The sequence below is a fragment of the Glandiceps talaboti genome, chromosome 18, assembly GCF_964340395.1.
Source record: "Glandiceps talaboti chromosome 18, keGlaTala1.1, whole genome shotgun sequence".
NCBI classification, from domain to species: domain Eukaryota; kingdom Metazoa; phylum Hemichordata; class Enteropneusta; family Spengelidae; genus Glandiceps; species Glandiceps talaboti.
In genome coordinates, this window is record NC_135566.1 from 5,083,066 (window position 1) to 5,110,184 (window position 27,119).

General features: G+C 36.1%; 4 protein-coding genes across 4 annotated transcripts; 1 reads left to right on the top strand and 3 right to left on the bottom strand.

Annotated features, from left to right (window-relative positions):
* Positions 1-680: 680 nt before the first annotated feature.
* On the bottom strand, positions 681-13,135 carry LOC144449269 (BRCA1-associated protein-like). Its single transcript, XM_078139784.1, has 13 exons — positions 12,941-13,135; positions 11,773-12,012; positions 10,210-10,696; positions 9,080-9,269; positions 8,382-8,495; positions 7,692-7,837; positions 7,143-7,218; positions 5,285-5,423; positions 4,003-4,115; positions 3,221-3,310; positions 2,173-2,337; positions 1,553-1,648; positions 681-1,192 (listed from the first exon to the last, which is right to left on the bottom strand). The coding sequence occupies exons 1-13, from the start codon at positions 13,014-13,016 to the stop codon at positions 1,007-1,009; spliced, it is 2,118 nt and encodes a 705-aa protein (XP_077995910.1). The 5' UTR covers positions 13,017-13,135; the 3' UTR covers positions 681-1,006.
* A 99-nt stretch (positions 13,136-13,234) lies between these two features.
* On the top strand, positions 13,235-16,173 carry LOC144449085 (nicotinate-nucleotide pyrophosphorylase [carboxylating]-like). Its single transcript, XM_078139507.1, has 4 exons — positions 13,235-13,272; positions 13,956-14,563; positions 15,057-15,188; positions 15,512-16,173. Exons 2-4 carry the CDS (start codon positions 13,994-13,996, stop codon positions 15,749-15,751), a joined length of 942 nt encoding a protein of 313 aa, XP_077995633.1. The 5' UTR covers positions 13,235-13,272; positions 13,956-13,993; the 3' UTR covers positions 15,752-16,173.
* A 1,130-nt stretch (positions 16,174-17,303) lies between these two features.
* Positions 17,304-21,066, bottom strand: LOC144449086 (indolethylamine N-methyltransferase-like). Its single transcript, XM_078139508.1, has 3 exons — positions 20,708-21,066; positions 19,581-19,788; positions 17,304-18,210 (listed from the first exon to the last, which is right to left on the bottom strand). The coding sequence occupies exons 1-3, from the start codon at positions 20,865-20,867 to the stop codon at positions 17,784-17,786; spliced, it is 795 nt and encodes a 264-aa protein (XP_077995634.1). The 5' UTR covers positions 20,868-21,066; the 3' UTR covers positions 17,304-17,783.
* Positions 21,067-22,686: 1,620 nt separating this feature from the next.
* LOC144449270 (indolethylamine N-methyltransferase-like) lies at positions 22,687-26,522 on the bottom strand. The gene is made up of 3 exons (XM_078139785.1): positions 26,360-26,522; positions 23,811-24,018; positions 22,687-23,128 (listed from the first exon to the last, which is right to left on the bottom strand). The coding sequence occupies exons 1-3, from the start codon at positions 26,520-26,522 to the stop codon at positions 22,687-22,689; spliced, it is 813 nt and encodes a 270-aa protein (XP_077995911.1).
* Between the last annotated feature and the right edge of the window lie 597 nt (positions 26,523-27,119).

The following is a 27,119-nucleotide window of genomic DNA, read 5'->3' on the forward strand; positions in this document are numbered from 1 at the left end:
GTCAATGTTGTATATATATCTACTAATTTACATATCAGATTGGACTGATACCATATATGTAGCAGTGTAAATTTAATGCAGTGTACACTGTGATATTAAGACATATGCCAATTAACATCTTTATTAGAAGTAACAAAACACAGAAAACTCTTTCCCCTCATCAGTACTGGGCAGAACAACAAATGGCATATTTTATATATTGGCAGTTACTAGTAATACACAATTTGTACATGTACTGACTTTTGGCATGTGGCAGCATAATACCCAGTAATCGGTGACATGGTTATATAGTTGGAGTAGTTTTTAGCTACCGGTAAAACAAACAGAAATGGAGAGTACAATGCTGTGATTTATGAACTGCTCTGTAGCCATGTGACTGACATGTGATTCACACAAAGGTTATCACATGACTGTCTGATGACACACACTAAAGTTATCACCTGACTGTCAGATGTCACAATGGTTATCACAACTCAGACTGCCAGTGTGTGTGTGTGTGTGTGTGTGTGTGTGTGTGTGTGTGTGTGTGTGTGTGTGTGTGTGTGTGTGTGTGTGTGTGTGTGAGAGAGAGAGAGAGAGAGAGAGAGACAATCACAATACATCAACCTTTCTCAGTGTTTACAAATGTAATAGTTACAAAGACAGGTACTTTAGCTATATTTTTTATACATGTTGGTAAACTTCAAGCTTTAAATTAAATACAGTATACATGGTATACATAGTACCTAATTCCTGCTTACATGGTAACCATAGTGATAGAAATACATAGATTACAGCCAAATTCATCATAAAATTGCAGTACAATATACAGAGTTTGGTAAATTTGTTGACTTTGTTAAATATGAAGAATAATGAAAGATTTTGAGAAATATGTATGGTATGTGTAAAGTTTCAAATTGATAACTTCTATTCCTCTAATAACCTACATATTAAGGAGTGTGTACATGTAAATATAGCAAAAGTAGGAATGGAATAGTTTTTATAAGGTAGTGCACATTTTTTCAAACTATCTTCCTTTTTTCCGGCCTTTCCTGGAGTGTGTTCTGGTTTCCGGAGCAGCAGCAGCCGCACCTACAACAATTTGTCCATCTTGGATTTCTTGTCTGGTTTCATCCGATGCATTACTGATTTCATTCTGTGCTTCCAGGAAAAACATCAAGTCTCGCACCTGTTCCTGCAAATCTTGAATTTCCTGTAAAATCAATGCGTAAAAATTAATTTGAGCTGCAGAAAAGAAATAGATTCAACAGAGATTTCAGAAACAGACGTGGCTGATACAAATCTTCTACCAAAACACTCCGCAAGCTCATAATGAACAATCAAAACTCTGTATGTATGTTGGCTCTATATTTGTGATCATTTCCACATTTACATCACACATGGTTTAATTGTAAAGTGTAAGATATGTCATGTCCACCCTCACCAGCCTCCTCTCTCTTGACCAATGTGTGAGGGCGCCCCATCATGGTGCACCTTACCGACTGGGTTTAAATGTTGATTTGAGCTGAGGTTTTGTTTGATAAATGAGAATCTCCCTTGATATGACACTTACTTTATCTTTTTCTTGTTGGATCTGTTTCAATTTGGTTTCCACGTCTTGTTTTTGTGACTGATATAAATGTTGATTTTCACGTAAACATCTGTTCAGCTGTAGAGATATAAGTATCATATGACTTTAATATAAGGACATGGGGGTCAAAGGTCAGAAGTCAAAGTTCATATGATTCACAGGTAAAAGAAACAATTGATTTATTTTGTTGACTTATCTGTTGGTAAAGGGTCAAAGGTCACAGGTCATTCAAAGATGTACATTGGCATACAAAATATAAATGCCATAATTTTCATGACATCATTGAAATGCCACGGTTACATGACAGGTTGACACATGGGCAGTCAGGTACAAGACCTTCCAAAAAACATATGGTCAACTTTGTTCTGTAGGATATGAAGAGTTCAATAAGGGTTTGGTTAACTCACAGATCTCTGACAAAATCTGTTAATATTCTTGCCATTTTCTCAACCCAATGCAAGAGGACACTATTTAAAAGATATGTATGTTAGTCCATAACTTGCCACAAGAGGGGGCTATTTCAGATTTATCAATTTTGGTCCATAAATTTGACTTTTACATGGATAACAGAGTACCTTTCTACTTTGAAATGAGTTGCTCACCTCTTTTTCTTCTTTGAGTTCTGTGTTAACTTTGGTCAACTTTGTGGTAAGTTGTGAACATTTCTTGTCATAACTTTGTTTTTCCTTCACCAATGAACTCAGTCTTTTCTCGAGTTTTTCACATTCTTCCATTGTTCTCTTTGATCTGTCTTCAACCTCACTCACCTAGTGATAAATCAGGGACACTGTAGTTGTAAAAACAACCATTGGTGCTGTAGCAACAATGAGTTTATCAAGCCATGCTGTTACTATTACAGAGTTTGTTCTTCAAGGAGTATATCCCAGGTCATCACATGACTGTTATCTTACCAGTGGGGGCCACATGGATTATATACGATCATTCTTATATTCTGGCAAACCTTTTCTTTAGCTCTGCCAAACAACTCTTTCACGTCACAATTTTACTCCTAATCAGAAGCAGGCCTTTAAAGAAGAACGTTGTTTTATTTACCCAGCTTGAGGCTCACCCCTGTCTACAGCAGTTTTCTTCTGTACAAGATTTGCCAATTTTTGTAACTTTATTTTAGAGAGGTCAAGTGCTGCAGTGTTAGCAAAAATAATGTTTCTGGGCTATGTAAGCTTGAGAAATGCTGCTGTGACAAAACAAGCCTCATTTTTGATCCCCTCTAAGCTTCTGCATGGAAAAAATTCTGCAGTCATGTACTTCCAATGAGAACTGATATCAAGTTACAACTGCACTAGCTTCAACTGGAACATTTTTTGGAACTGTTTTGTGAGATACAATAACTTAATCATAATATGAGATATATTGAATTCATTTGTGTAGAAGTACACAGTATGGTGCAAATATCCAAGTAAATTGATTTTAAGGTTCGTACCCAAAAATCAACTCTCTCCATGAATTACTATACTACTTATTGATAAAATCAACCTCTAATTAACACATACGATGTCTAATTATTGGTATTTTAACAATTTTCAATGAATATATTGTTGGTTGTCTGATTGAAAAAATAATACTCCAGTTACAGCCAGTGCAGCTTAAATTAAGACTGATTGTGAGCTTGATGAATACAAAATCAAGTACCTCTTCTCTGGTTTTCTCTTCTACTCTGGTCAACTTTTCTTCAAAATACAATCTCTGTGATTCTAACTGACTTGTTAACAAGTACGTAAACTGCAACAACAAAAAAAAAACAATTCTGTCCAAACACAAGAAACTGTTACCAGTAAATGTAACAATAATTGCCCTCTTGTATAAAGTTAAATGCTTGGATGTCTTTCAGTCAAGTTTATCAACAGATTTTTAATATCAAAAAAGTTTACTTCACCTTCAATACATCTTATTTTTACATTTTTACATTACTTGCATCCATATTGCAGGGTTTTTTGAACCTTTGTCATTGAAGTCTTGAAAAAATTAAAAATCTAAAATACATGTTAAATTGTTCAAATAATTTAATTCACAGTGTAGAATTCTCAACAAACTTTAATTTCATCAATCAAACAGTGTAACAAAAATATCTGTGACTTCCAATATTTTGATAACCATCAGCCATTTCATTATACATTAGATTGACTTAAACAAAGTGAGGCAGATATTGTCCTAGCTGCTTTAGTTGATATACAGAAGTCAGTTCATGACTAATTTGATTAAATTGGTCTCATTTCTAAAGAAGATGTGCAATGTAGAGTTGTGAAAGTGACTTTAAATGACTCCCTGGACATCAACTAAAGCAGCTTGGATAATAATCACCTTTGACAGGCTTTGTTCCCTTTAATATTGCATAGCTGCAAGCTTTATTTGGGTGTTAAAGGTTGTACTACTGACTAGCATACACAATCAGCCAGGTACAAGCTGTAACTTACCTCTAATGTCAATGAATCTACTTTCTCTTCTCTCTGTGATGATGGATCTTCTCTGTCCCACTCTACAATCTTACCATCTCCTTTACTCTGAACTAGTCTATGGACATAGTTATCTGAAAACAGATAGACAGATTTTGTAATGTGTGACTTTTTCAATATCTATGGGCATAGTTACAGATAGACAGATTTTGTAATGTGTCACTTTTTCAATATCTATGGACATAGTTACAGATAGACAGATTTTGTAATGTGTGACTTTTTCAATATCTATGGACATAGTTACAGATAGACAGATTTTGTAATGTGTGACTTTTTCAATATCCGACATAGTTACAGATAGACAGATTTTGTAATGTGTCACTTTTTCAATATCTATGGACATAGTTACAGATAGACAGATTTTGTAATGTGTCACTTTTTCAATATCTATGGACATAGTTACAGATAGACAGATTTTGTAATGTGTGACTTTTTCAATATCTATGGACATAGTTACAGATAGACAGATTTTGTAATGTGTGACTTTTTCAATATCTATGGACATAGTTACAGACAGACAGATTTTGTAATGTATGACTTTTTCAATATCTACGGACATAGTTACAGATAGACAGATTTTGTAATGTGTGACTTTTTCAATATCTATGGACATAGTTACAGATAGACAGATTTTGTAATGTGTGACTTTTTCAATATCTATGGACATAGTTACAGATAGACAGATTTTGTAATGTGTCACTTTTTCAATATCTATGGACATAGTTACAGATAGACAGATTTTGTAATGTGTGACTTTTTCAATATCTATGGACATAGTTACAGACAGACAGATTTTGTAATGTGTGACTTTTTCAATATCTACGGACATAGTTACAGATAGACAGATTTTGTAATGTGTGACTTTTTCAATATCTATGGACATAGTTACAGATAGACAGATTTTGTAATGTGTGACTTTTTCAATATCTATGGACATAGTTACAGATAGACAGATTTTGTAATGTGTCACTTTTTCAATATCTATGGACACAATTACAGATAGACAGATTTTGTTATGTGTGACTTTTTCAATATCTATGGACATAGTTATCTGAAAATAGATGGACAGATTAACACTGCAAGAAAATCCTGATTGGACAATAAGACATGTTGTGTCATGGTGGGCTGATGGGTACCCAAACATTGCATATCATACAAGGCTACATCAAGACATGTCGTGTTGTGGTAGGCCGATGATATGTTACAGACTACAACATGGTTAGTTCAAATTTGTTGTCAATACCTCCTGCATAGTCCCAAACTCTGTTGTTTCCTAACTGCATGGCATAGGTATGCTGTGTGTCTTCAAAGTGTTGGTAGGCATGTGCTGACAAGTACCGGCCACATCCAACATGTCCACAGATCAAACATATCCATAGACTCTATCAAAACACAAATAAATAAGAGTTTTCTTATTTCACAGATTACATTGACCACAGACAATTTTGTCAATACAATCATGAACATATAAGATATTCGCTCTTTCTTTCGTATACATCCCAACAAAACTGTTATGTGTTTGCAATTATACTAACTGACTGTCTGTAGATTTTCATGTGATTTGGGAGATACAGAATGGATGTCAGAATGTCACAATAGAGTAATGATATAATATTTAACTTTTCACATTCATTTCAAGGTCAATCAGATTGGTCAGTTTATACTCAGCATACAAGGATTATACATACACTCCCAATCAGTGTGCCCTTTATGGCCAACTTGATACGCCACTAACACAGTAATTTCTTTAGATTGCAAGATATGTTGTGTCACCCTTTCTGGCCTGCTCTATCCAGGGGTTAACCGATATGTGAGGGCACTACGCCACGGCATACCTTACAGACTACAATTTCTTGTGACCAAATTTGGTGTTCCCCTGTTCCTCAGTGTGTAGCGACTGAAGAGAAATCCTACTTTTTATCGTTTTGACCCACAACAAACACTTGGGTCTTTCATTCAAGAACACTAACACTTGCAATCTATAATTTAATACATGCTCTAAATTTCTATACTGATGGTACATGTAAATTGTCTTTGCAACTCTCTACAACAATACACAAGTAAATATTCACTACTGACTCCACTAGGCAATTCACATTGTTCAAAAAAAAATTAGAGTTCTAAAATTTCAATCTACATATCATTAAGTCCAGTTTCAACAAATACCCCCCCCCCCCCCTCCCCGTACTCCAGCTGTTTATGATTTGTGCTGGTACCTACACTCCTGTATATAGTAACAGTAGAACCAATCATAGACAATGGTATTTACGTGCCTTCTACAACACAAATATTTGATTTTGCGATACTCAATACAAACATTGGACCAGCTACAAGCTTTTGTGACATACTTAAGGTAAAATAATCTAATAATATATTAAAGATGCATAAGTTTATAGTTTATATATTTGTAGTGATAAATTTTGCTACAAGGTACTTGGTGCATTTTATGAAGCAGTGTATCACTTGCTGGTGGCAGAACTCAAACTTAGTAAGCTGACATACGATGTTAATGATTAAATGTCCTAATTTAGTACACATATAAAATGTCATGGGAACCCCTATTATGCCTCCATTGACCTAAATGTTAAGAGATTAGTAAATATAGGAAAAGTAGAAATGTGAAAGTTTTATGGAAGTGTAAATTTTCTTAATCTATCCTCCCTTTTATGGACTGTATAAGTGCTAACATTGACTGACAGATCAGCTGTTCTCATCAAATTCCATAAATAAAGGGGAGGAGAGATATTTACACCGAAGGGTATACACTCAGTCAGGACTCATGAATATTTAGTGTGCAATTTCAATATATTATTTCTGCTGGCTCCCATGATGCAATACCCCATAGCAAGGATATCTATTCCTCAGAGTCAGATACCCTATAAAGGCACAAAATCAACTTTATGTTTCTCTGAAATTGCAAGTAATTGTGGGTGATGTAAAATCATAAAATGAATCTCCAGAATCCTTAGTTTATGAAAAAGTCCATATTTCCTGGAATGGTGTTCCCCTTTAACATATTTTAATCAAGGTTATTATGGAAGTATTTTCACTTGAGTTAGAAGCTTATAAACTCAGTTTGTGCCACTATTAACTTTACTTACATCTTGTGCACCACATATCATACATTTGTTGTCTGCTACTTGCTCTGGAGCTTGTGAATAACGACAAACTGGACAACTGAAATGATACAACATAAGTTACATTCTACACATCTGACAGTTTCACTTTTTTTTGACATTCCGAAAACCTCTTTGCTTGCTCCAGATTCTGTAGCAATAATTAAAAGAAATTTGGGGTGTTCTCCATCTTGTTTTCAAGGCAATCAACAATCTTTTATTTTCCTATACAGTTATTCAGCTGCCATATTGGATTCTACGACCATATTGGATTCTACGGCCATATTGGATTCTACGGCCATATTGGATTCTACGGCCATATTGGATTCCATTTCAAATGGCTCAATTTTGATATCATTTTACCTATTTTTCAAAATATTTTTGTGATTTTTTTTCTTGATTTTCATTAAAAACAGGTTGTCAATATCCATTGACTTTGAATACAGCACTGTTATATTTATCCTCAAACATTTCACAGATTACATGATTGTTTTGGTGAATAAATACAAATAAAACTTGTTCATGCAGCCTAACCTTGTATCTCCCCATTTATACAGACAACCACTGTGGAATGAATGATTACATAGAATAGTGAGAATGCCATCCACAGATTCATCCATTCTCTCCAGACAGACTGGACAGGTTGGTAGCTCTGTCAGTCCTGGGATTGGTAAACAAGCCTGTGTATATATCAACAAGGAAAGGTTCATTATGTGAAGTTCTATGAATGATTGTATTTTCAAGTTTTGCTCCAATGTATGTCAACATTGAGAGATTATCAATGGAAGAGTTGGTTCATTGTGTTTAAGAAGAGGGAGATAACACAGGAAATGGTCAATGAAAGTGACAGAATGGATGGAGATGAGTTATGTTAAATGTGCCAGGTCTGTGTTTGACAGGAGGGAGTGAGGAATGTAGACTGTCAACTTCCTCCATAGACAACACCAACACCAAATCTGAACTGACCATTAACATAAAAAACAGATGAATATGTTATCAAATTCTTTTACCAGTCAATGCTGAGTGACTACCTATCTTAATTACTTACTTTACACTATTGTTGAATACACTTCTACACGTTCTTTGGAGTTCAAAGGTTAAATGTTGTAAACATCGGACTTGTAGTCTTACCTCAGATTTATTGACACTTTCTACCCTGTACATACACACAGTTAGTTCAGTTTCAATAGAGGTCAAAGGTTAAAGGTTATCACTAAGTCTTACCTCAGATTCTTTGACAGTTTCTACCCCAGCTACATACACACAATGACATAGTTCAGGTTCAATAGAGTTGAATGGTTGGCCATTGTAAGTCTTGTAAAATTCATCTGCTTGTTTCTGTGAGATAAATAATAAGAATCACGTTGGATTTTACATAGTGCTTTATCACTCTGTGCTCAAACCGTTTTAAAATTATTACCCCTAGCATGGATCGATAGCAGTACAACAGTCCTGTATAATAATTCCTCAACTCCCTGGGGCACATACAATCCATTGCAGCCTTTCAAACCCCATCGCTGCATGCTGTTTGTTTCTGAGTGGCTAAAGTCCTTGGGCAAGATTTGAATCACGACTGTGCCTCAGTCAATTCAGCTGTATAATTGGGGACCTGGTAGGATAGAGGTTGCAGTGTGAATTATTATTCTATGCAGTTATAAAGGCTTCAATGGATTGTATACTCTCATGGGAGTTGAGGAAGTGTAAAGGGCTGTTGTGCCAATATAGATTTGAGCCAGGGGTAATAATTGTAAAGTGCTTTGAGCACTTGTCTGTGATAAAAACTAACATTAATATTATTTTTATTATTAATGAATCCTACATCTACAACACATTATTTCTAATCATAAGGAATCTTATATCTGATTCTGAGTTCAAGAAATCTGTACATTATATATGAACATTTTAATGAATTCATTTCTTACCTGTTCTTTGAATTTAATTAGAACCATGTACTGGTTTGGAGTGGAATCTCGTATGATTCTCAACATTTCAATATTAGGGTTGACTGGAGCTGTAAATTGCACTAAGTCATGAATTGTCATCCCAGCAGGTACACCAAGTAACACTATCATTTCACTACGAGGTGTGTCTTCATCTAAGGATGTCATAAAGCTACAGAGAAGACAAATAATGGAGTAAAAGTATTACTCTGGTAATTGAGCCTTCCGGTTTACTAAGTCTAGACAAACACATACTAAAATTATTGTTTGCAACATGTTGATGCAACAGTGATAATAGATGTTGCTTTTATAGTCTCAGTAGGGAGGTGTCTCTGAAAGCTAGTTCCATCATAGACAGTGGAGGGGCACTGTCTATGGTTCCATACACTTGGAGTGTACGGTTTTCAAACTTCCAATGTTTAAACTATCTTGATCACAGGGTGATTAGATTTACAAAACAGAGACACCACTATCATCCAATTGTGTAATCTACCACATCAATTCATAATAGTTTTAATTTGTGTCTATCTGAGTAAACCAAAGCCTAGATTACTATTATAATAATTGTATCATGAACAACAAAGATTCTTCATCACATTTCACTTTGAGTGGCAATCAATTTAACATGACAATGGTCAATGGTTCTTTCTTGCATCAACCTTCAAATGTACTGCTAATCCATTGACAATGTATTTACCATACTTCATCACAAGAGGGCACTGTTTCTTTTAAAGGTCTCTCCATAATATAAGAGCATCTTTTCAATTGTTAATAATAGAGAGATTTCATTTCCTTTGTTGAGTTTCGGTTTTTGTTTTTTTGTTTTTTGGATTTTCCGGGCATTAATCTGGAAAGCAATTCTTTTATGGATCCTTCCATCACAAAAATTGGGATGGGAACACAAGATATAGTTTAGTTTTCAATGGAAATAGAATTCAGCTGTGTTTTAGCAACAAACACACACAAGAAAACAATTCCAAATTTCTGATTTTCATACCATTTCATTACCATACATTTTGGAAACTATGTGACAAACTACAATGCCAATATACAAAAACAAAAATATGCAAAATCAGTCTTTTTTAAAAATATATTTTTTTCTTCCGACTTACGTTTCCTTGTAGAGATGAAGTATTCCCTTTGTAATCTCCACACTGGGATTACCAGAAAAGAAGCAGATTTCACTGGGTACTCTTGAAACGGGACTATGACTAATCCTACTTGTACCACTTCCTGGTCGGCTTGTCTTGGTAATAAACTCTTCACCATCGTCTAACATGCTATCATGTACAGGTATTTGCGATAATTTGACCGATTGTTTCTTTTTGCCACTGGATGTACCAGCTACTTCTGCATAAGTAACAATTTTACAAGTTTCTTCATGTATTAGCTTGCTGCTCTTCTTCAGTTTAGCATTCTCTTTGTCATATTGAATTTCTTTTCCTTCATCTTTGTTGTTGTCATTGGCAACTTTAACATCCTCTTCTTGTGCCTCATTGTTTCTGTCATGTGCATCCTCTGTACACTGTGTTGGTCCATCTTCATTTTTCTTACTCATTGTATCAACTTCTGAAGACTCTGATGTGGTTTCAACTTCATCTGTAAAAAGAAGCACCATCAGATCACTAATTAGCTATTCACATAAGGACAGATGTCTTTCGCTCTTAGCTTATACTTGCTTGTACTAAGGTTCCTGACACACCATTTCTCTGTTGGCTGTGGTGAGAATGTCAAAAATACCATGCAAGCCACTAACCTGAAAGATCCAGGCATAGCTCATGAGGAGACTGGCCAGCACAAACCATGTATCTAGGCTAATCCCCTGAACGCGGAAAAATTCTGCGTTACCGAATTAATGGCTTAATGACTACCCAGAGAGTAAATAAACTACGATCAAGTGGAACAAAAGATCACAATGTTAATGGGATTAAAATCTTGGGGTTTTAACTCAAGAGCAAACAGTGATATTTTCAGAGCAATAACCGATTGACAGTCAGTTCACACCTCAAGTAAGGTATCTTTTCATATGGAAATTATTTCCAACCTACAGCGTTTGTGCCGGGGAATCTTGGCATAGCTTCTGCTTACAGTAGAAAGTGGTTACATAAATGAACCAATGACTGGACCTTTCAGACTAGCAAGCCACCTAGTCCAGCACAATTGAAGGATATCCACAGCCTTCCCTAACCCCGAGGAGGACATGACATTCCTCAAAGAATCAATAACAACAACTCTGGATATTGTTACAGTCTGTAAGGTACATGTACACCATGATGGGGCGCCCTCACACATCCGCCAACCCATTTCACATAGAGCAAGGCTGTGAGTGTGGAACGACGCAACATATCTTACAGTCTGGAAGGTACACCATGACAGGACGCCCTCACACATTGGCTAGGTACGTGGAACGACGCAACATATCATACAGTCTGGATACTGTTACAGTCATTGTCTTTATTCTGGTAACAATCTGAGATTGTTGATAAATGCAATAGCTCTCAGAGACATATAGCTGTGCTTCTTTAAGATGTGAATGTGAGAGTAAGATCTAACACTAGTGTGGAATGATACAGATAAAATGCAAAAGAGGTGTGAAAGGAATTGATGTGTGTTAAAATGAAAATTCACAAAATATACTGCATGCAAATATCTATCATCCTCATAAACTATCTTACCAGATTTCAATGTCTCTATTGTAATCTCTCCCATCTGACGTTCACCTCGGCATTTTTGGACAAGGGTAGGATGTCCTTTGTCCCTTTTTCTTTCTTCTCCTTGAAGATTATCATGACTAGGTTTGCCATCATTGCCTAGGGTTGGCATACCATCTTTCAGTGAGCTGTTATTGTTTTGGCCTTGTTCTGTATCATCATGTTGATCTGTATTGACCTGGTGACCGGACATTCTACTCTGAGCTACAGATGTGGACAGAAAACATAAATTAAGTCTTACCAGTAAGTTCTAAAGCAACATTTATCGATAAATCAAACCTACCAACTCGGCTGAATCAGAGTCAAAACATGGGTAATTATAATATTTTATTATTTATATGCTCTTTGGTACAGCATCCTCTTATGACCATTTTCACACTACACACAAGTGATGCCAGTTCAAGCTGCATTCTTTGTTTCCCCATATAACACTATCATGTATTCGGTATGCACATGTCTTGAAGTTGATATGGTCTCTAGTATATGTCTTGAAGTCGATATGATCATGGAGGTATAAGGGACTGGTTGTATCTAAAGTATTTAAGTTTACCCTAACATCAGTCTCAAAGTGGAGACATCCATATGAAGCAGAAACAGGGAGCAACTGATTTAACCTTTTAAAGCCTGATGTAGTAAAGCTTAATGTAATTACATAGCATTATAGATATCAAGTCATTAGAGGGTTAACCCATAGACCCTCCACCAAGGGTATATGGTTAACCTTGTACTGTGCATATGTAATCACATACAAGGAAATGTTCACAGTATGTGTAAATCAATTTTAAATTATCTTTAAGTATTCAACAAGTAGTTACATGTCATATGTTATCTATAGTAGTATCTCTATATCACTCATAATCATAATTTCTTCCTAGCTATGACCTTTAGTGTGGTAGGCCATGGAGACGGTTTTGGTGTTATTTACATAGAATATAGTGTATACTGTTCGATCTTTTCCTTTTAGCAAATTTTACTTCTTGTGATTTTTGCGTACACCAATTGTTCGACATTTTCATTCTTTTACTGAAATATGACATTCTTCACCACATCAGCTTAATCTCGACACACAGAAAATGGAAAATGGGGAACAAAAATTCTAAAATATTCGCTCTTCACTTATTACTTAACTTACCTGTAAAACGGAGCGATGGTAACTCGGGGAATTCCTCGGCGATTTCAATACGTAATACAACTAAAGAAACAGACATATGGTAACGGTAAAATTATTCATCAAATTAAAAAAAAATAACGACTTAAAAAAATAGGTATTGCTGAATTAAAACGACGGTTCGTTGGTTAAAAATCATGAACAATTGTTAAATTTTTGTGTTCGCCATCTTGCAAAATAATGATGACCTAAACGTATTTAACCCGGAAGTGATCATTCAGGAGCTAATTTTAGCAAACAGTGACTGAGTGACGTGAGCGGCCGGCTGAGTGTGAGAGTGATTACGTCGTCAGCAGGTAAATACAATTATTTTTAAAAACTTACCATAACTGTTTACGAACGCCATATATCTTGCCTGTCTTATTTCCACCCGTCTTTAGGCCGAATGTGTCATAGTATTTGAAATGGAATATATGTAATATTACACACTTCTCGTCAAAATACGACGTTACAACTTGCACTGTAGTGTAGTAGGAGAGGACCATTTTATAGTCACGGGAGGGGGGAGGGGGTCATACAACAATCAACGTCATTGAAGAATGACATGCAGACAATGTGTTTAATTTTATTTTTATAAACCGTACCTCTCTCAAAAGAGATGGAAAGTAGATTCGACATTTCTCATTTCAGTCTGTCTATGCGGTATATGTGTTGATTGTTGCCAAATAACTGTATTTACAGTCAAGTGGAAATACAGTGGGTAACACTGAAGTAAAGAACTTTCTCTATGTGTTACACTCATTTATAGCGTTCATTTCAAAAGCAAAAATACACTGTTTCAATTGGTTTATTTACAAGCACCATGGCATGTGGCCTTTGTAATGTGGTCAATTAGCAAAATGAAACAGTACACTTTTACACTTGATATGGATGCTATAAACGATGGTGATGCATACAGAAAATGCTTTACTTTTGTGTTTTGGGTTGTATAATGGATTATTTTGATTGATGGTATGTTGTTTATTTGTACATTTCCCAGGAGTGATTAACTACAGTAAGAGAAAGTTGACATTGAAAATGAATAGAAATGGTGATAACATACACAGACCTCAGTTGTTTCATTTGATTCACCCTACTGGAGTACAGACCATGGTTCAGAATTGGTTGGCAGAGGATACACCATCTTTTGATTATGGTGGTTTCGTTGTAGGAGAACGCCAAGAAAGTGCTGTGTTATTATGCAAATCTCCAGGTGTACTAGCAGGTGTACCTTTCTTTGATGCTATTTTCAAGGCCCTTGATTGTACAGTGGAATGGTTATATGATGAAGGAACGTTTTTGGAGCCAGTGTGTAAAGTGGCAAATATTCATGGTAAAGCTAGAAATCTACTACTCGGAGAAAGAACAGCATTGAACTGCATCACACGATCTAGTGGAATTGCTACATATGCCAGGAAATTGAGTGAAATGGCCAAATCAGTTGGTTGGCATGGCGAGGTAGCAGGGACAAGGAAAACAACGCCAGGTTTCAGACTTGTTGAGAAATATTCCCTGCTGGTAGGAGGAATGTCCACTCATCGCTATGATTTGTCTTCCATGATTATGTTAAAAGATAACCATATATGGACAGCAGGTAATATTACACAGGTAAGAATGGTATTTTTGTATGACCATATAAGGACAACAGATAACAATACACAGGTAAGATTAATACATTTGTACAGCCATATATGGACAGCAGGTGACATACACAGGTGAGAATTGTACATTTGTATGACCATATATGGACATATCATTGGTAACTAAAGACTGCTGCATTTCATGTAATAGAATGAGAAAGTATGGCTGAAATCTTGCTCTACTCAAGTTGACTGTTTTTTAGTTGATTGGCAATATTTCAAATTCAAATTTCTTGTGACAAATCAGAGTCATCCAAAAACATGTACCAGTATCCCAGACTGGTGTTGAGATGGTTGACTTTAAATCTGCAAAATGTACATTAGTACTGTATATGAGAGTTGGAGAGTATGAATTTAATTAATTGAACTTTTGGAATGGAAGTATTAATTCTACCTACAGCTTTGTTTTCACCATCGGTATTTTGATTTACAAATAATCATTCTAATTCTCTTTTCCCCAGGCTGTGAAAGATGCCAAGAAAGTTGGGGGTTTCTCAACCAAGATTGAAGTAGAGTGTCGTAGCGTTGCTGAGGCAACAGAGGCAGCATCTGCTGGCAGTGATATCATTATGTTGGATAACTTTGAACCACAGGTAATTTTTTTTACATTACATTTTCTGACCTTTGACCTACATTTTCTGACCTTTGACCTCACTTTTACTTTCAATGAGATACCATATTGATGAAGGATGACTGAGCTTTCCATTTCCTCAGGGGGATGGTTTCAAACTGATTCAATGTAAATAAATTTGAAACTGCTCAGTTTTCTCATGGGGACAGAAACTGGTTTCAGACTCGGTTAACTGAATTGATTCAATTTCAAATTGATTCAGGTGGGGACAAGGCTATTGTTTTTGATTTTTTGATCATTTATTTCACAAGTTTAGTTGATTTTCCTCTTTTTTTTGTCTTCTAGGCTGTTCATGAGGCTGCCAAACAGTTGAAAGAAAAGTTTCCATATGTGATTATAGAAGCCAGTGGTGGCATCACTGAAGATACCCTGCTGAACTACCTTGGTCCTCAAATTGATGTGGTATCTCTAAGCAGAGCAACACAGGGTTATCAGACTTTGGATTTCTCATTTAAAATACAGAAAGAAGGAAAGAATCCACACAATCCTATGGTGTCTGATGCAAACCAAGAACAAACCACATGATTCACTTTGTGTAACTTCCACTGAATTATGTAACTGTGATGGTAGTCCTATAGAAAGGAGAATCCACTTAGCTTTATGGTGTCTGATCTCAACCAAGAACAATTATCATTCATTTTTGCCTAACTGTGCTACTGAATGATAACAAACCTCATCATTCATTTTTGCCTAACTGTGCTACTAAATCATGTGATAATTCCCATACAAAGGAGATACAAAGGAGGAACAAATCTACGCAACATACGTTGTGTCTAATCTCTACCAAGAACAAATATCGTGGTTCAATTTTGCCTAACTGTGCCTAATCACTATATACCTAATCAGTGTGAGTTCATATAATGCCCTAAGCACAGTCACACGTTTACTCACCTGTATTTTTTGTAAAAAAAAAATGTTTTATTTTCAGGGGCCATCACAAATAATAGTGTAGAGAAACAGCTTGAATATGTAAAAAGAAGACATATTACCAAAATTTATTTGAGTGTTTGTCATTTTTTTTACTCTTTTTTATGTTATCTTATTTATTTGGTGTTTGAAGGTAAATTTAGGGAAAAGTTAGTATATATTTGAATTTGTGTTATATACGATGCTGAGGGGAAAATAAGGTAGTGTGTTAATATTTTAGAAAGACGAATAAAAAATATTGACTTCATTGTCATGGAAACATGAAATAGATTGAAAGCAGTTACAAAATGTACTTTCTTTATGACTTTTCTTATTTACATACAATGTAAAAAGTTCAATGCAACTATTAATATGTGACCAAAAAGACAAAGGATTGTAAAGTTGTGCCAGTGGGGGCACTATTGGACAGCAAATTTTGTGCGATGTCTCGTCTTGAAAGTTCAGCCATTGTTTCAACTTACAACAAGTGGTTATGTAAGTGTACCCACAACTGGCACTGTCAGACTAATGTGATGTCCACAGCAGAACTTTTGTAATATTTCATTACTTGGAACAACTCGTGTTAGCTTTTCACATGAACATATCAGATATGTTATTAATATAGTGTATATTTCTTATTTTTGTATCATTACACACAAAGTATTTTCTCTCTTTTTTAATTATTGTTTCAGAAGTGCAATGTAGTTACTTTCTTCAGATCACACTGTGTTTTTGTATGTTCTTTATATGGGAACAAGCGCAAGGCTCGTTTTACCTTGTCACATATGTTGCGTTTCAAGGACAAAAAAAAGTAATTTTCACCAACACTGCATCACACAACCTTGCTAAAATTGAAGGCAGAAAAATTGGCAAGTCTGGCTAGAAAAGGTTTGATGTACATTTGGAATCGGCATTATGGGAAATAAACAAACTTAGGAGCTTCACACCTTTGAAATATTTGAATCATGTTTTGTCTTTGTTAAAGAATGGTCACCCTAAGAACGTTCTTGCAGATCTCAATAAAAATTGTTTAGTGAATCTCTGTGATGTTCTGAACCTTGCTCTTCGCAGTGTAATATTTGTCCTCAAAGACAATAGAAAGTACAATGCATGTGTATGATTTCAATGACTAAACGTGATTCTTTTATTCAAAAATCGTCATGTCGCTATATTGAGTAACATAAAAGTATTCATAAAAAAAATCAAAGTCCTACTTCAAGTTCAAGTAAGTGATTGTAATACTAATACTACAGATTGAATTAGACAATTTCATTTTTTAGTTTAGAGTTTGCTGTGTTGTCTACTACACACTATCAGGTGTTGACATTTTGAAAGTTTCATGATAACAGAAAAATAATGTCTGATGAAAATGAATACTGTGACCTTAACGACCAAACTCTGAAAATTAAAGTAGTGTACTATTACCATATGAAACCTTGTGCCTTGTCCATTTTGGAATAATAAAAGAAATGTGATGTCCGCTATCTTGTTTGCAAGGAGCCAACAGTCTTATATTCCCTGGTCCCTCTATGACATAGAGCCACTGGCTTTCCTGTACTGTTAGCACATTATGGCCATATTGGATTCTAAAATGGTTTAATTTTGATGTCATTTGTCACCCCACCCCTTGAAACAGAATCTTTTTAAAATTCTACTTCTTGGTAGCTGTTAAAACAGAACTGAATTCATACTCAATCCCCTTTAGATCATTTACATTCACTGCCCTTTTTTGTATTCTAGATTTTACATCAACAAAACCAGCTTCTCTAAGTGCTAATTCTACAAACTTCTCATCGACGTTAGCACCAGCAAACTTCTTTTCCCCTACAGAATAGAACTTCACAGGTTCACAGATCTGTATGATGGTGCCGCCAGGCTTGATATATGTAGCGATGTTTTTCACAGCCTGTTTCCATTGATCTTCAGTTAAGCAGGCAGCTTCTATAGTGAGACAGGTGAGAAGGCAGTCAAATTGTGAGGAGAATTCATGTGGCTCGGTAGGGTTGGTTTTATTAACATCACATGGGACAACATCCTTGATGGTGCTTCGGAGTCTTGTCTCACGATCTTCCACATTGCTGAAAAGAAAAGAAAAATTTATCATTAAAGGAGCATAGTCTGTGAATGATCTTTTTTGGTGATTGTTTTTGTTTAAGGGAGCATAGTCTGTAACTTTATATAAACATCCACTATCAGTATACCAGTTTAATTTTCATATGTCAGGTTATTTTTAGGTGTGATTACAGTTGTCTGGCATAGCTATAGAAAAAGTTGGCCCTAACAAAAGAATGACACTATGTAATCCTTCTGCTCCATTGATAAGATAACACTAATGCCAGAACCTGCAATTAAATCCCTGGCCTTGAATATTTATATCTTCATCTTGTTGAAATCTCATAGCTATGTGAAATGATTGCTAGTTTTTTATAAATCCAAAAACAAAATTTTAGACGAGTTGTTGCGTTGTTATTTCAAAATCCAATGCTATAGCTAAAATATATATTATAATTTTTCCAGATAATTAATAAACTAAACAATAACATTTTTTTTTAAATCAAGAGGTAGTCTCTTGAAGCATCTAATATATTGTTTTGTTATTAGGTGCAAGGATTTAGAACTTTCTTGGTACCTTTAGGAAGAAAGTACCTCTAGGATTAATTTGTTTGAAACTCAAAGTAGTTCGGGTCACTAAAAACTTTGCCATATAAAAGGACTCAATACACTGTACAAATCTTATCAACCATGTCTACTTCTTAAAATACTTGTGATCATTCCCCTTTGCAGTTTGATCAATTTTCAGTGTGAATAATATGTAAAAGTCATATTGGGAAATAGTATAGTTAGTTCTGAATTAACAGGTGGTTGGGATTCATCATTGACTTTGTAGACTTAAAAAATACTGTAGAAATGTTTTCATAGACGCCATGTCTACCTTTTAAAACACTTGTGAACTCTTTAACTCTTTGTTTTGCAGCTTGATAATTTTCATGGTAGTGAGAACTGAGAAATAGAATACTCTGGTGTGAATCAACAGGTGGTTGTCTGTAAACATCTCAATTTAAAGTTTAGAAACAAAATTTCAGTCCAAAGTCTACTTGGGCATTCAATTAAATACCAAGGTTAGTTATATGCACATTAGCACATCTATAATCACACATGATAAGATAGTCTATCTGCTAAACCTCGGATGTTCTTCCGATAGAATACGACACACGCCTGTACATCGCTATCGAGGATGGAACATTCGAGGTCTAGCAAATGTCATCAGGATATAAATAACTGCCAATCAGAGAACCGTATTAGCGACAAGCACAAACAGAGGACAATAGCTAATTTTTCATGCATATTCATCTTAAGGGCATGTTGTGTGAGAAGTTAAAACCATTGTAGAAACTCTATAGTCACTCTGGTTTGGTAGTAACTGATGGTAAGTTAAAACAAGACTTACCTATGTCCTTCTAATTCACATACATATTTGATAATAGGCTTCCAGTTGAAAGCTCCAACATCATTGTTCAACCACCGTTTAATAGCATTCCTGTTGTCCTCAACGTATTCACAGCAGATGACCTCATTAAACTTTGTACAAGCTGACACAAGATGGTGGATGCATGGACCACTACCAATGTCGATCAGTCTGTCCCCTGATACACCATCTGATGAACAAGTTATTTACGTAAATTAGTGACGAGTAACTCAATAGTTCATTGCATTGTCCTTTATATAATTTTACAAGTGATATTTGGTTAAATATTCGAATATTAGAAATTGTAATTGTCCTCATCATTCAAAATATTCCCCAGTCAATAACAAGTACCTCCCTGCAACAGGCGATAGTTCCACACTGTAATCTTTAATAGTAGCCACACATAAATGTGTAATTGTTTCATTGACTCAATTTCAAAGTTAGATTTGCCCATGCATTAATTTTCTGTAATATGTTGTTGTTTTTAATTTATGCGACCTGAAAGCCTTGTAATAGAACGTTCAACGCGGCTTTAGATCAGTAAATATATTAGCATATAACAGCAGCCTAAGTAATCACTATCAGACCAGGGTTAGATCATGGCGGTATGTATGGTTACTTTCGGCATGGAAGTATCATGTGATAATTCCACGGTTTAGGCCACCCTTGATCACTGTGGTTCCTGACCTTTGAGTCATCCAAATAGATTCAATATACGATGTGCGCTTTACGTTCATGTTATGCATGGGTGGTTCCTATTGTGCACACATTTGTTACAATATTTTGTATGGTATCCTTTCTTCAAGGTTAGTTCCGGTGGTACCTGGTAGTCGTCCGTTCGACTCGTGGCCGAAACGACGTCTAATACGTGCATTCATTGTGTTTTTACGTAGCCCCGAATGTCTGATATAAGCTCTATACATGATGAAAATAAATGTGAATGTAAGCCAAGGTGACCAAGCTGACATGTTTGCGTCTCTAACATGCAACATGTTGTTGAAATAACTACATTACCAGAGAACCACCGGTTCAATAAACCATGGAATCAATGAATACACGTAGTGTGTACAAACTGCATGGTCTACAGTGATGTTTGAATATTCACTCACCTTTAGCAAATATTTCATGTAAACTCTGCAACCAAAATCGCAATAACCCAGCTTCTTCTGGGTTACCGTCAGGATTCGAGTAGTACTGTTCCAAGTATGTATTAGCGTCGAAGTTTTGGTGATATTCGTCACCTCTAAGCGTTCCATTTGTCGAGGTCATTGTAGTTGTGTGTTGTGTCAAACGTCGATGGTTTGAAAACACTGTGGGTCAGACAGAGCCTCGGTACTAGATGAATACTCGGTACTGTTTGCAGACGGATCAACCCAACCCAATGTCCGGTGTATCCGAAGCTTGTTACAAGTATGACCTCGTGTGACGTTACTACATGTCTACAATCTCAGACCCTCAGCTACAACCAATCCTGTGTACCGTTATGATTCATTTATGTTCATCAGCACGTATTGACCAAACTAACGGAAACTATGACAATGCAGAACGCCATCAAATGGCAGAAAATTTTACTATGAATTCGATTGTCTCAAGCATGATGTTCTCTCTTTTAAAGATAGACGACATCCCGGAAGAGGGCGGGGTGGGGGTACTCCCCATGGCCCCAAATCATGTTTCCAGACGGGGATGTGCCGCCTAAGTTCAAGACATTTACCCGGCATGTTTACTCTCAAAACAGACCCGTTTAGTTGTTATGAAGTTCTAGTCAGGAAATCATTCGACCTTTATTCTGATCATGCTGTGAAGTTATCCTGAGGCATGAAGCCGTTTCTCATGTATCGATTTGGGAATTTCTCCTTGAAAAAGTGACCCATTTGGATGAAATATACCCACATACCCTTCTGTGTGAGTACCCCCCCCCCCCACGCAGGGGTGGGGTGCATTAATCCTAAACATGAACTCTGTCCAAGTTCCGTCATTCTCGTCAAAGTTCATTCGAGGATCTTCATAAACAAACGATATATTGTCAGCTGGTTATTTCAATCCATAGTCAATATATTTATTTCTATAACAATCCCAGGAGGCAATAAATTGTAACATTTAACATATTTCAGAATTTAAAAAAAAATGAATTGAAAAGACAAATCTACACAAACGTTTTATATTTCTCACATGAATGATTGGAGTTGGGAGTATTCAGAGATGGGGAGAAAAAGAAAGATACATACACATATATTTGTTGGTAGACCGTAGAGGGCAGCGTGCACGTGTACGTGCAACGTGAATCCAGTCTGCCGGATGGCATTTTGTGAAATATAGCAGTGGGAGGGCATATACGAATGCTTTCACTTTCCAGTTAATCAGCAATAAAACCCAAAACTGCATACTTATCAACATAGAAATATCCTAAAAAATGAGACAGAGGTAGCTTGAGCGATGCTTAAAGATGTCGTTGTACTCGTGAAATAAATAGAAAATTTCCATACAGCAGGTTATTGTTTACTGGCTCTGAAACCAATGAGAATCTAAACTGCACATTCTACACTTTATAAAAGCAAGATGGCAATTTCTTGCTACGCATTAAAATATCAGTCCGAATGACATTTAAACGTACTTTAACGAGGTTTTCATTTAGACAAATTGGAAACCTGTGCCCGAATGCAATACTACATGTGCTTTAAAGGATAAGTCGAATATACTTTTTTTTATTTTTTTTTATTTTACAGAAAATCGAGTTGACTTTGCAAAACGAAACAACCTACTGAATTAGACAATCACGGTGAGGAAAATGACAAGAGAAAAAAATTGAAAGTGGGCATCACTCCACACGATGGCAATGCTAGATTGATGAATCCTGGCATATACTCTTGCTTATCTACCCCTTTTTCGCACACAACACATATGCTAGGTTTTCCCCCTATTGCACAATAATTAAATGTACATCATACAAAGAAAATAAATTGTCGCTTTACTGACGAACCGTGAAATTTAATATTTCCTTGAAAGTAGAATTCTAAGCATTTACAACTTGCAACCCTAGTCCCTTGCAGTGGAATAGGAATCTACTCATGCGTTTATCTATTCATCCCTATATCATTCCCATTGTATTCTTGGTAGCTGTTAAAACAGAACTGAATTCATACTCAATCCCCTTTAGGTCATTTACATTCACTGCCCTTTTTTTAACTCTAGATGTTACATCAACAAAACCTGCTTCTCTCAGTGCTAATTCTACAAACTTCTCATCGACGTTAGCACCAGCAAACTTCTTTTCCCCACAAGAATAGAACTTCATGGGTTCACAGATCTGTACGAAGGTGCCGCCAGGTTTGATATATGTAGCGATGTTTTTCACAGCCTGTTTCCATTGATCTTCAGTTAAGCAGGCAGCTTCTATAGTGAGACAGGTGAGAAGGCAGTCAAATTGTGAGGAAAATTCATGTGGCTCTGTAGGGTTGGTTTTAGTTAGATCACATGGGACAACGTCTTTGATTGTGTTACGGAGTCTTGTCTCACGATCTTCCACATTGCTGCAATGAAAAGAATATAGAGGATTAAAGGTGTGGTTTTGATGGGTTTTGCTATCTACGTTAGTGTAAAAATTGTACGTTCTATAGCTCGATATACTCGCTGAATAGTATAGTAGTATACCGAAATACTGTGAATTGCACATGTGCGTGCCCAGGACTATGGAAAAAAACAGCTCAAAGAGCAGACTGAGGAAGTGTCTCGATATAATGTGTCTTTTGGGGGTTCCGAACCCAAGCTCAAAGTTCGTCAGTGGAAAGTAAGGAATGAGTGTCCCTCTTGACCTGGGGAATTTTTCTCTCTGTTTTCACTGATTAAGCAGTATTTTTAAGAAAACCGTCCTTTTAAATATTCAGCTTACATGTCAATATAGCAACAGAGCGCATACTTCCCGAAATTTCAAAATCGTTCAATAGCGGGAGGACGGCACATTTGTACACTCCCTCCCAATCCACTCCTAATTTATTTTCTTCTTAATTCGTAAGGCAGGGGTTACATCATAAATTTAGAAAACTTATTTTTGTAATTCAACACTTATTTTTTTCTGTAAGTTGTACGGGTGCCCTCCTCCATCCTACCCTCTAGTACCGTTAGTGATTAATGAATCGACTTGGTAGAGTCAAGTTCAATTTTAGACCCAGATAGTTGATGGTAAGGGGTAAAACGCTGTAAAACAAGACTTACCTATGTCCTTCTAATTCACATACATATTTGATAATAGGCTTCCAGTTGAAAGCTCCAACATCATTGTTCAACCACCGTTTAATAGCATTCCTGTTGTCCTCAACATATTCACAGCAGACGATCTCATTAAACATTGTACAAGCTGACACAAGATGGTGGATGCATGGACCACTACCAATGTCGATTAGTCTGTCTCCTGATACACCATCTGATGAACAAGTTATTTACATAAATTAGTGGATAATTAAAAACAATCTAGATGGTCTACATATATGATCGTTGCCTTAGAAAACAGTGTTCAACATGGCTTTATATAATGTCAGGCGTAACAATAGCATTGTGTTTGTTCTATTAGAAGTACTAGTATACGTAACAATAACATTGTGTTTGTTCTGTTAGAAGTATACGTAACAATAGCATTGTGTTTGTTCTGTTAGAAGTATACGTAACAATAACATTGTGTTTGTTCTGTTAGAAGTATACGTAACAATAGCATTGTGTTTGTTCTGTTAGAAGTATACGTAACAATAGCATTGTGTTTGTTCTGTTAGAAGTATACATAACAATAACATTGTGTTTGTTCTGTTAGAAGTATACGTAACAATAGCATTGTGTTTGTTCTGTTAGAAGTATACGTAACAATAGCATTGTGTTTGTTCTGTTAGAAGTATACGCTGATATGTGTATGGACTGACACCAGTCCATTGGGAGATTTTATAACATTTAAAAAAAAAAGTTTAATATATTAAAATGTTTTGAGTTTATTATTCACTTTCATTTTTAACCACTTTTTTTTCTTCCCCCATGGCAATTACTAGTCACCTCTATTGTTCAAGCGATTGTTTCACATTCACTCATTCAGGTTATCATATATTTTACACAAAAGAACACAGTGTGTATGTGTGTATGTGTGTATGCGTGTATGTGTGTATGTATGTATGTATGTATGTATGTATGTGTGTATGTATGTATGTATGTATGTATGTATGTATGTATGTATGTATGTATGTATGTATGTATGTATGTATGTATGTATGTATGTGCGTGCGTGCGTGCGTGCGCGCGCATGTATGTGCGAGTGTGTATGGTGTGGTGTGTGTGTGCGTGTGTGTGTGTGTGTGTGTGTGTGTGTGTGTGTGTGTGTGTTTGTGTGTGTGTGCGTATGTTTAAAATAGTTTAGTCAATAAGAATGATAAAAGCCCAGAGGCTTGTGCAAGTCCATAGATATGTAGTATAATGCTATGCCTAATACGATACGATGTACTATGCCATTGTGCACCATATCAGATATCACTTTAGTCTATCAGCTAGCCCTCGGATGTTCTTCCGATAAAATACGACACACAGCCGAACAACGCTATCGAGGATGGAACATCGTTCGGGCAAGCCTTCACATGCGAACTTCGTTCGCTTATAGTTATAGCATCGAAAGAAAGCCCGAACGTCTAGCAGCAAGACTAATATCACTTCTGATTTGAGAAGTTTGATGGGCTGAACAAGATATGACAGTTTACTCTAAATCACATTATACTACGGCTAGACCGACTTGGCCAATCAGAGGCCTTGATTTCGGTTATGGCGCCATAACCCACTCTTTGTTAGGGGTGTGACCTATATTACGCTCAGCACTCAATTTGCATGCAACAATTTACACAAAATTTTGAAAAAGATCCGTTTGAGCCAATCACGCCATAGTATAAGTAAGATAGGGTTATGTGCTTCGTGTATTGGCACATAACCCTCCCGAACTCGTTGACTATCTATTACACATTTCTCCTTCACTACTGCACCAAGTATCTTATATTATGAGAACACTGTTTCCGCGAGTAAAATGTGTTTTTTTTAAAGCTATAATTCCTGCGTACTTAAAGAGTGAAGGTGCGTTATCAAGTTTGCTGTTCATTTAGACTGTAAGATACCTCGTGGTCACTCCGACCTCACCGGCCTCCTACTTTACAGATTAACATAATGTTTGATTGTAAAATGCTAAAAAAAGAAGATAAACTTAGATAATGTTACAAAATTTCCCCTATTAGATTTCATAAAAAACAATAGAAAAGTGACTACTTATGCGTGAAACACTGGTTCAATTTCAATTGTTCAGAACAAAAGCACGGTGGAAAATCGAGTCAGGCATAGACTCTACCATGTATTTGGCCCAGCCAGCCTGAGGGGGACACTAACCTGTATGAAGCTGCAGGAGTTGGCCCTTACAATGCAGCGTTATAATGTAAATGTGAGTATACTTTTAAAACATTTTATATAGATGCAAGTCAGAAACAGGCGACCGGTAAACGTTTCTTAACATGTAGTTCACAGCCCGCAACCCATGGCACAAGTTAGCACTACGTATCAATTTAGCCTATGTAAAACAACGTAGCCAAGTTGACGTGTTCTGTTTGCAACTTACACATGCACATCGTAGACGAGTTTGACAACACATGTCCGAACACAAACTGTAGCGGACTTTGACTTCACCATGGATGTCTACATTACTGCCACTAATCACAGACAATATCTTCTTGTCTGAGATCGATGAATTCACTTACCTTTGGTAAATATTTCGTTTAAACTCTGCAACCAAAATGGTAGTAAACCAACTTCATCAGGGTTACCTTCAGCACTTGAGTAAGATTGTTTCAGGTACGTATTGGCATGGAAGTTCTGGTGATATTCATCACCTTTATAAACTGTTCCATTTGTTGCGGTCATTGTAGTAGTGTGCTGGTATCAAACATCAACGACACGCCGCCAGAACTGTCAGAATCGAACGCCGTATAAATACTCAAGATTATTTGCATACGGCTTATAATGTTGTGTAAACCAATCAAAATCCTCATAGATTCACATCTCTAAAAAAATGTTCTAACTTAATTGACCAAAATTGAAAATTGTTTCTCAATTTGACAGTGTTACAGATGACAGAATACAACTTTTTAATATTCGCTAAGTTTTGATGTTTTGCAAGGTCACCGTGAACTCTCAGCTGTCATGAATTATTACTTAGAACAAATGTTTGCATATCGCGAATATTATTCTTCTGAGATGACAATATCAAGTTATTATAATATCGTTGATGTCAAATAATGACTGATTACAGATAGTTGGAAGAACAATGACGTGATCACATTGTTTACGCCAGGGTCCTGTAAATTACGTATACTGAGTATTTATGGAGTCGCACATCCAAGTCGCAGATACCCTTGATAGACACGATTAAATAAATGGTTTATTGTCATTTAAAGATTGATTTGGGTGTTTTTTGAGGCTTGAAAAGAGGGACGGAGAAAGACCTAGAGTGAACCCTTG

What these genes read in the sequence shown, in the direction of transcription:
- LOC144449269 (XM_078139784.1), bottom strand. Translation starts at nt 13,016, where the DNA reads ATGTCTGTTTCTTTAGTTGTATTACGTATTGAAATCGCCGAGGAATTC. An exon ending in AGTTTGGGACTATGCAGGAG is followed by an intron (nt 4,116 to 5,284) that starts GTATTGACAACA and finishes ATCTGTTTTCAG; the next exon opens with ATAACTATGTCCATAGACTA. An exon ending in AACTCAAAGAAGAAAAAGAG is followed by an intron (nt 1,649 to 2,172) that starts GTGAGCAACTCA and finishes ATATCTCTACAG; the next exon opens with CTGAACAGATGTTTACGTGA.
- LOC144449085 (XM_078139507.1), top strand. Translation starts at nt 13,994, where the DNA reads ATGAATAGAAATGGTGATAACATACACAGACCTCAGTTGTTTCATTTG. An exon ending in CAGCAGGTAATATTACACAG is followed by an intron (nt 14,564 to 15,056) that starts GTAAGAATGGTA and finishes TCTTTTCCCCAG; the next exon opens with GCTGTGAAAGATGCCAAGAA. An exon ending in TGGATAACTTTGAACCACAG is followed by an intron (nt 15,189 to 15,511) that starts GTAATTTTTTTT and finishes TTTGTCTTCTAG; the next exon opens with GCTGTTCATGAGGCTGCCAA.
- LOC144449086 (XM_078139508.1), bottom strand. Translation starts at nt 20,867, where the DNA reads ATGACCTCGACAAATGGAACGCTTAGAGGTGACGAATATCACCAAAAC. An exon ending in ACATGAAATATTTGCTAAAG is followed by an intron (nt 19,789 to 20,707) that starts GTGAGTGAATAT and finishes CTTGTTCATCAG; the next exon opens with ATGGTGTATCAGGGGACAGA. An exon ending in TGTGAATTAGAAGGACATAG is followed by an intron (nt 18,211 to 19,580) that starts GTAAGTCTTGTT and finishes TTTTCTTTTCAG; the next exon opens with CAATGTGGAAGATCGTGAGA.
- LOC144449270 (XM_078139785.1), bottom strand. Translation starts at nt 26,522, where the DNA reads ATGACCGCAACAAATGGAACAGTTTATAAAGGTGATGAATATCACCAG. An exon ending in AAACGAAATATTTACCAAAG is followed by an intron (nt 24,019 to 26,359) that starts GTAAGTGAATTC and finishes CTTGTTCATCAG; the next exon opens with ATGGTGTATCAGGAGACAGA. An exon ending in TGTGAATTAGAAGGACATAG is followed by an intron (nt 23,129 to 23,810) that starts GTAAGTCTTGTT and finishes TTTTCATTGCAG; the next exon opens with CAATGTGGAAGATCGTGAGA.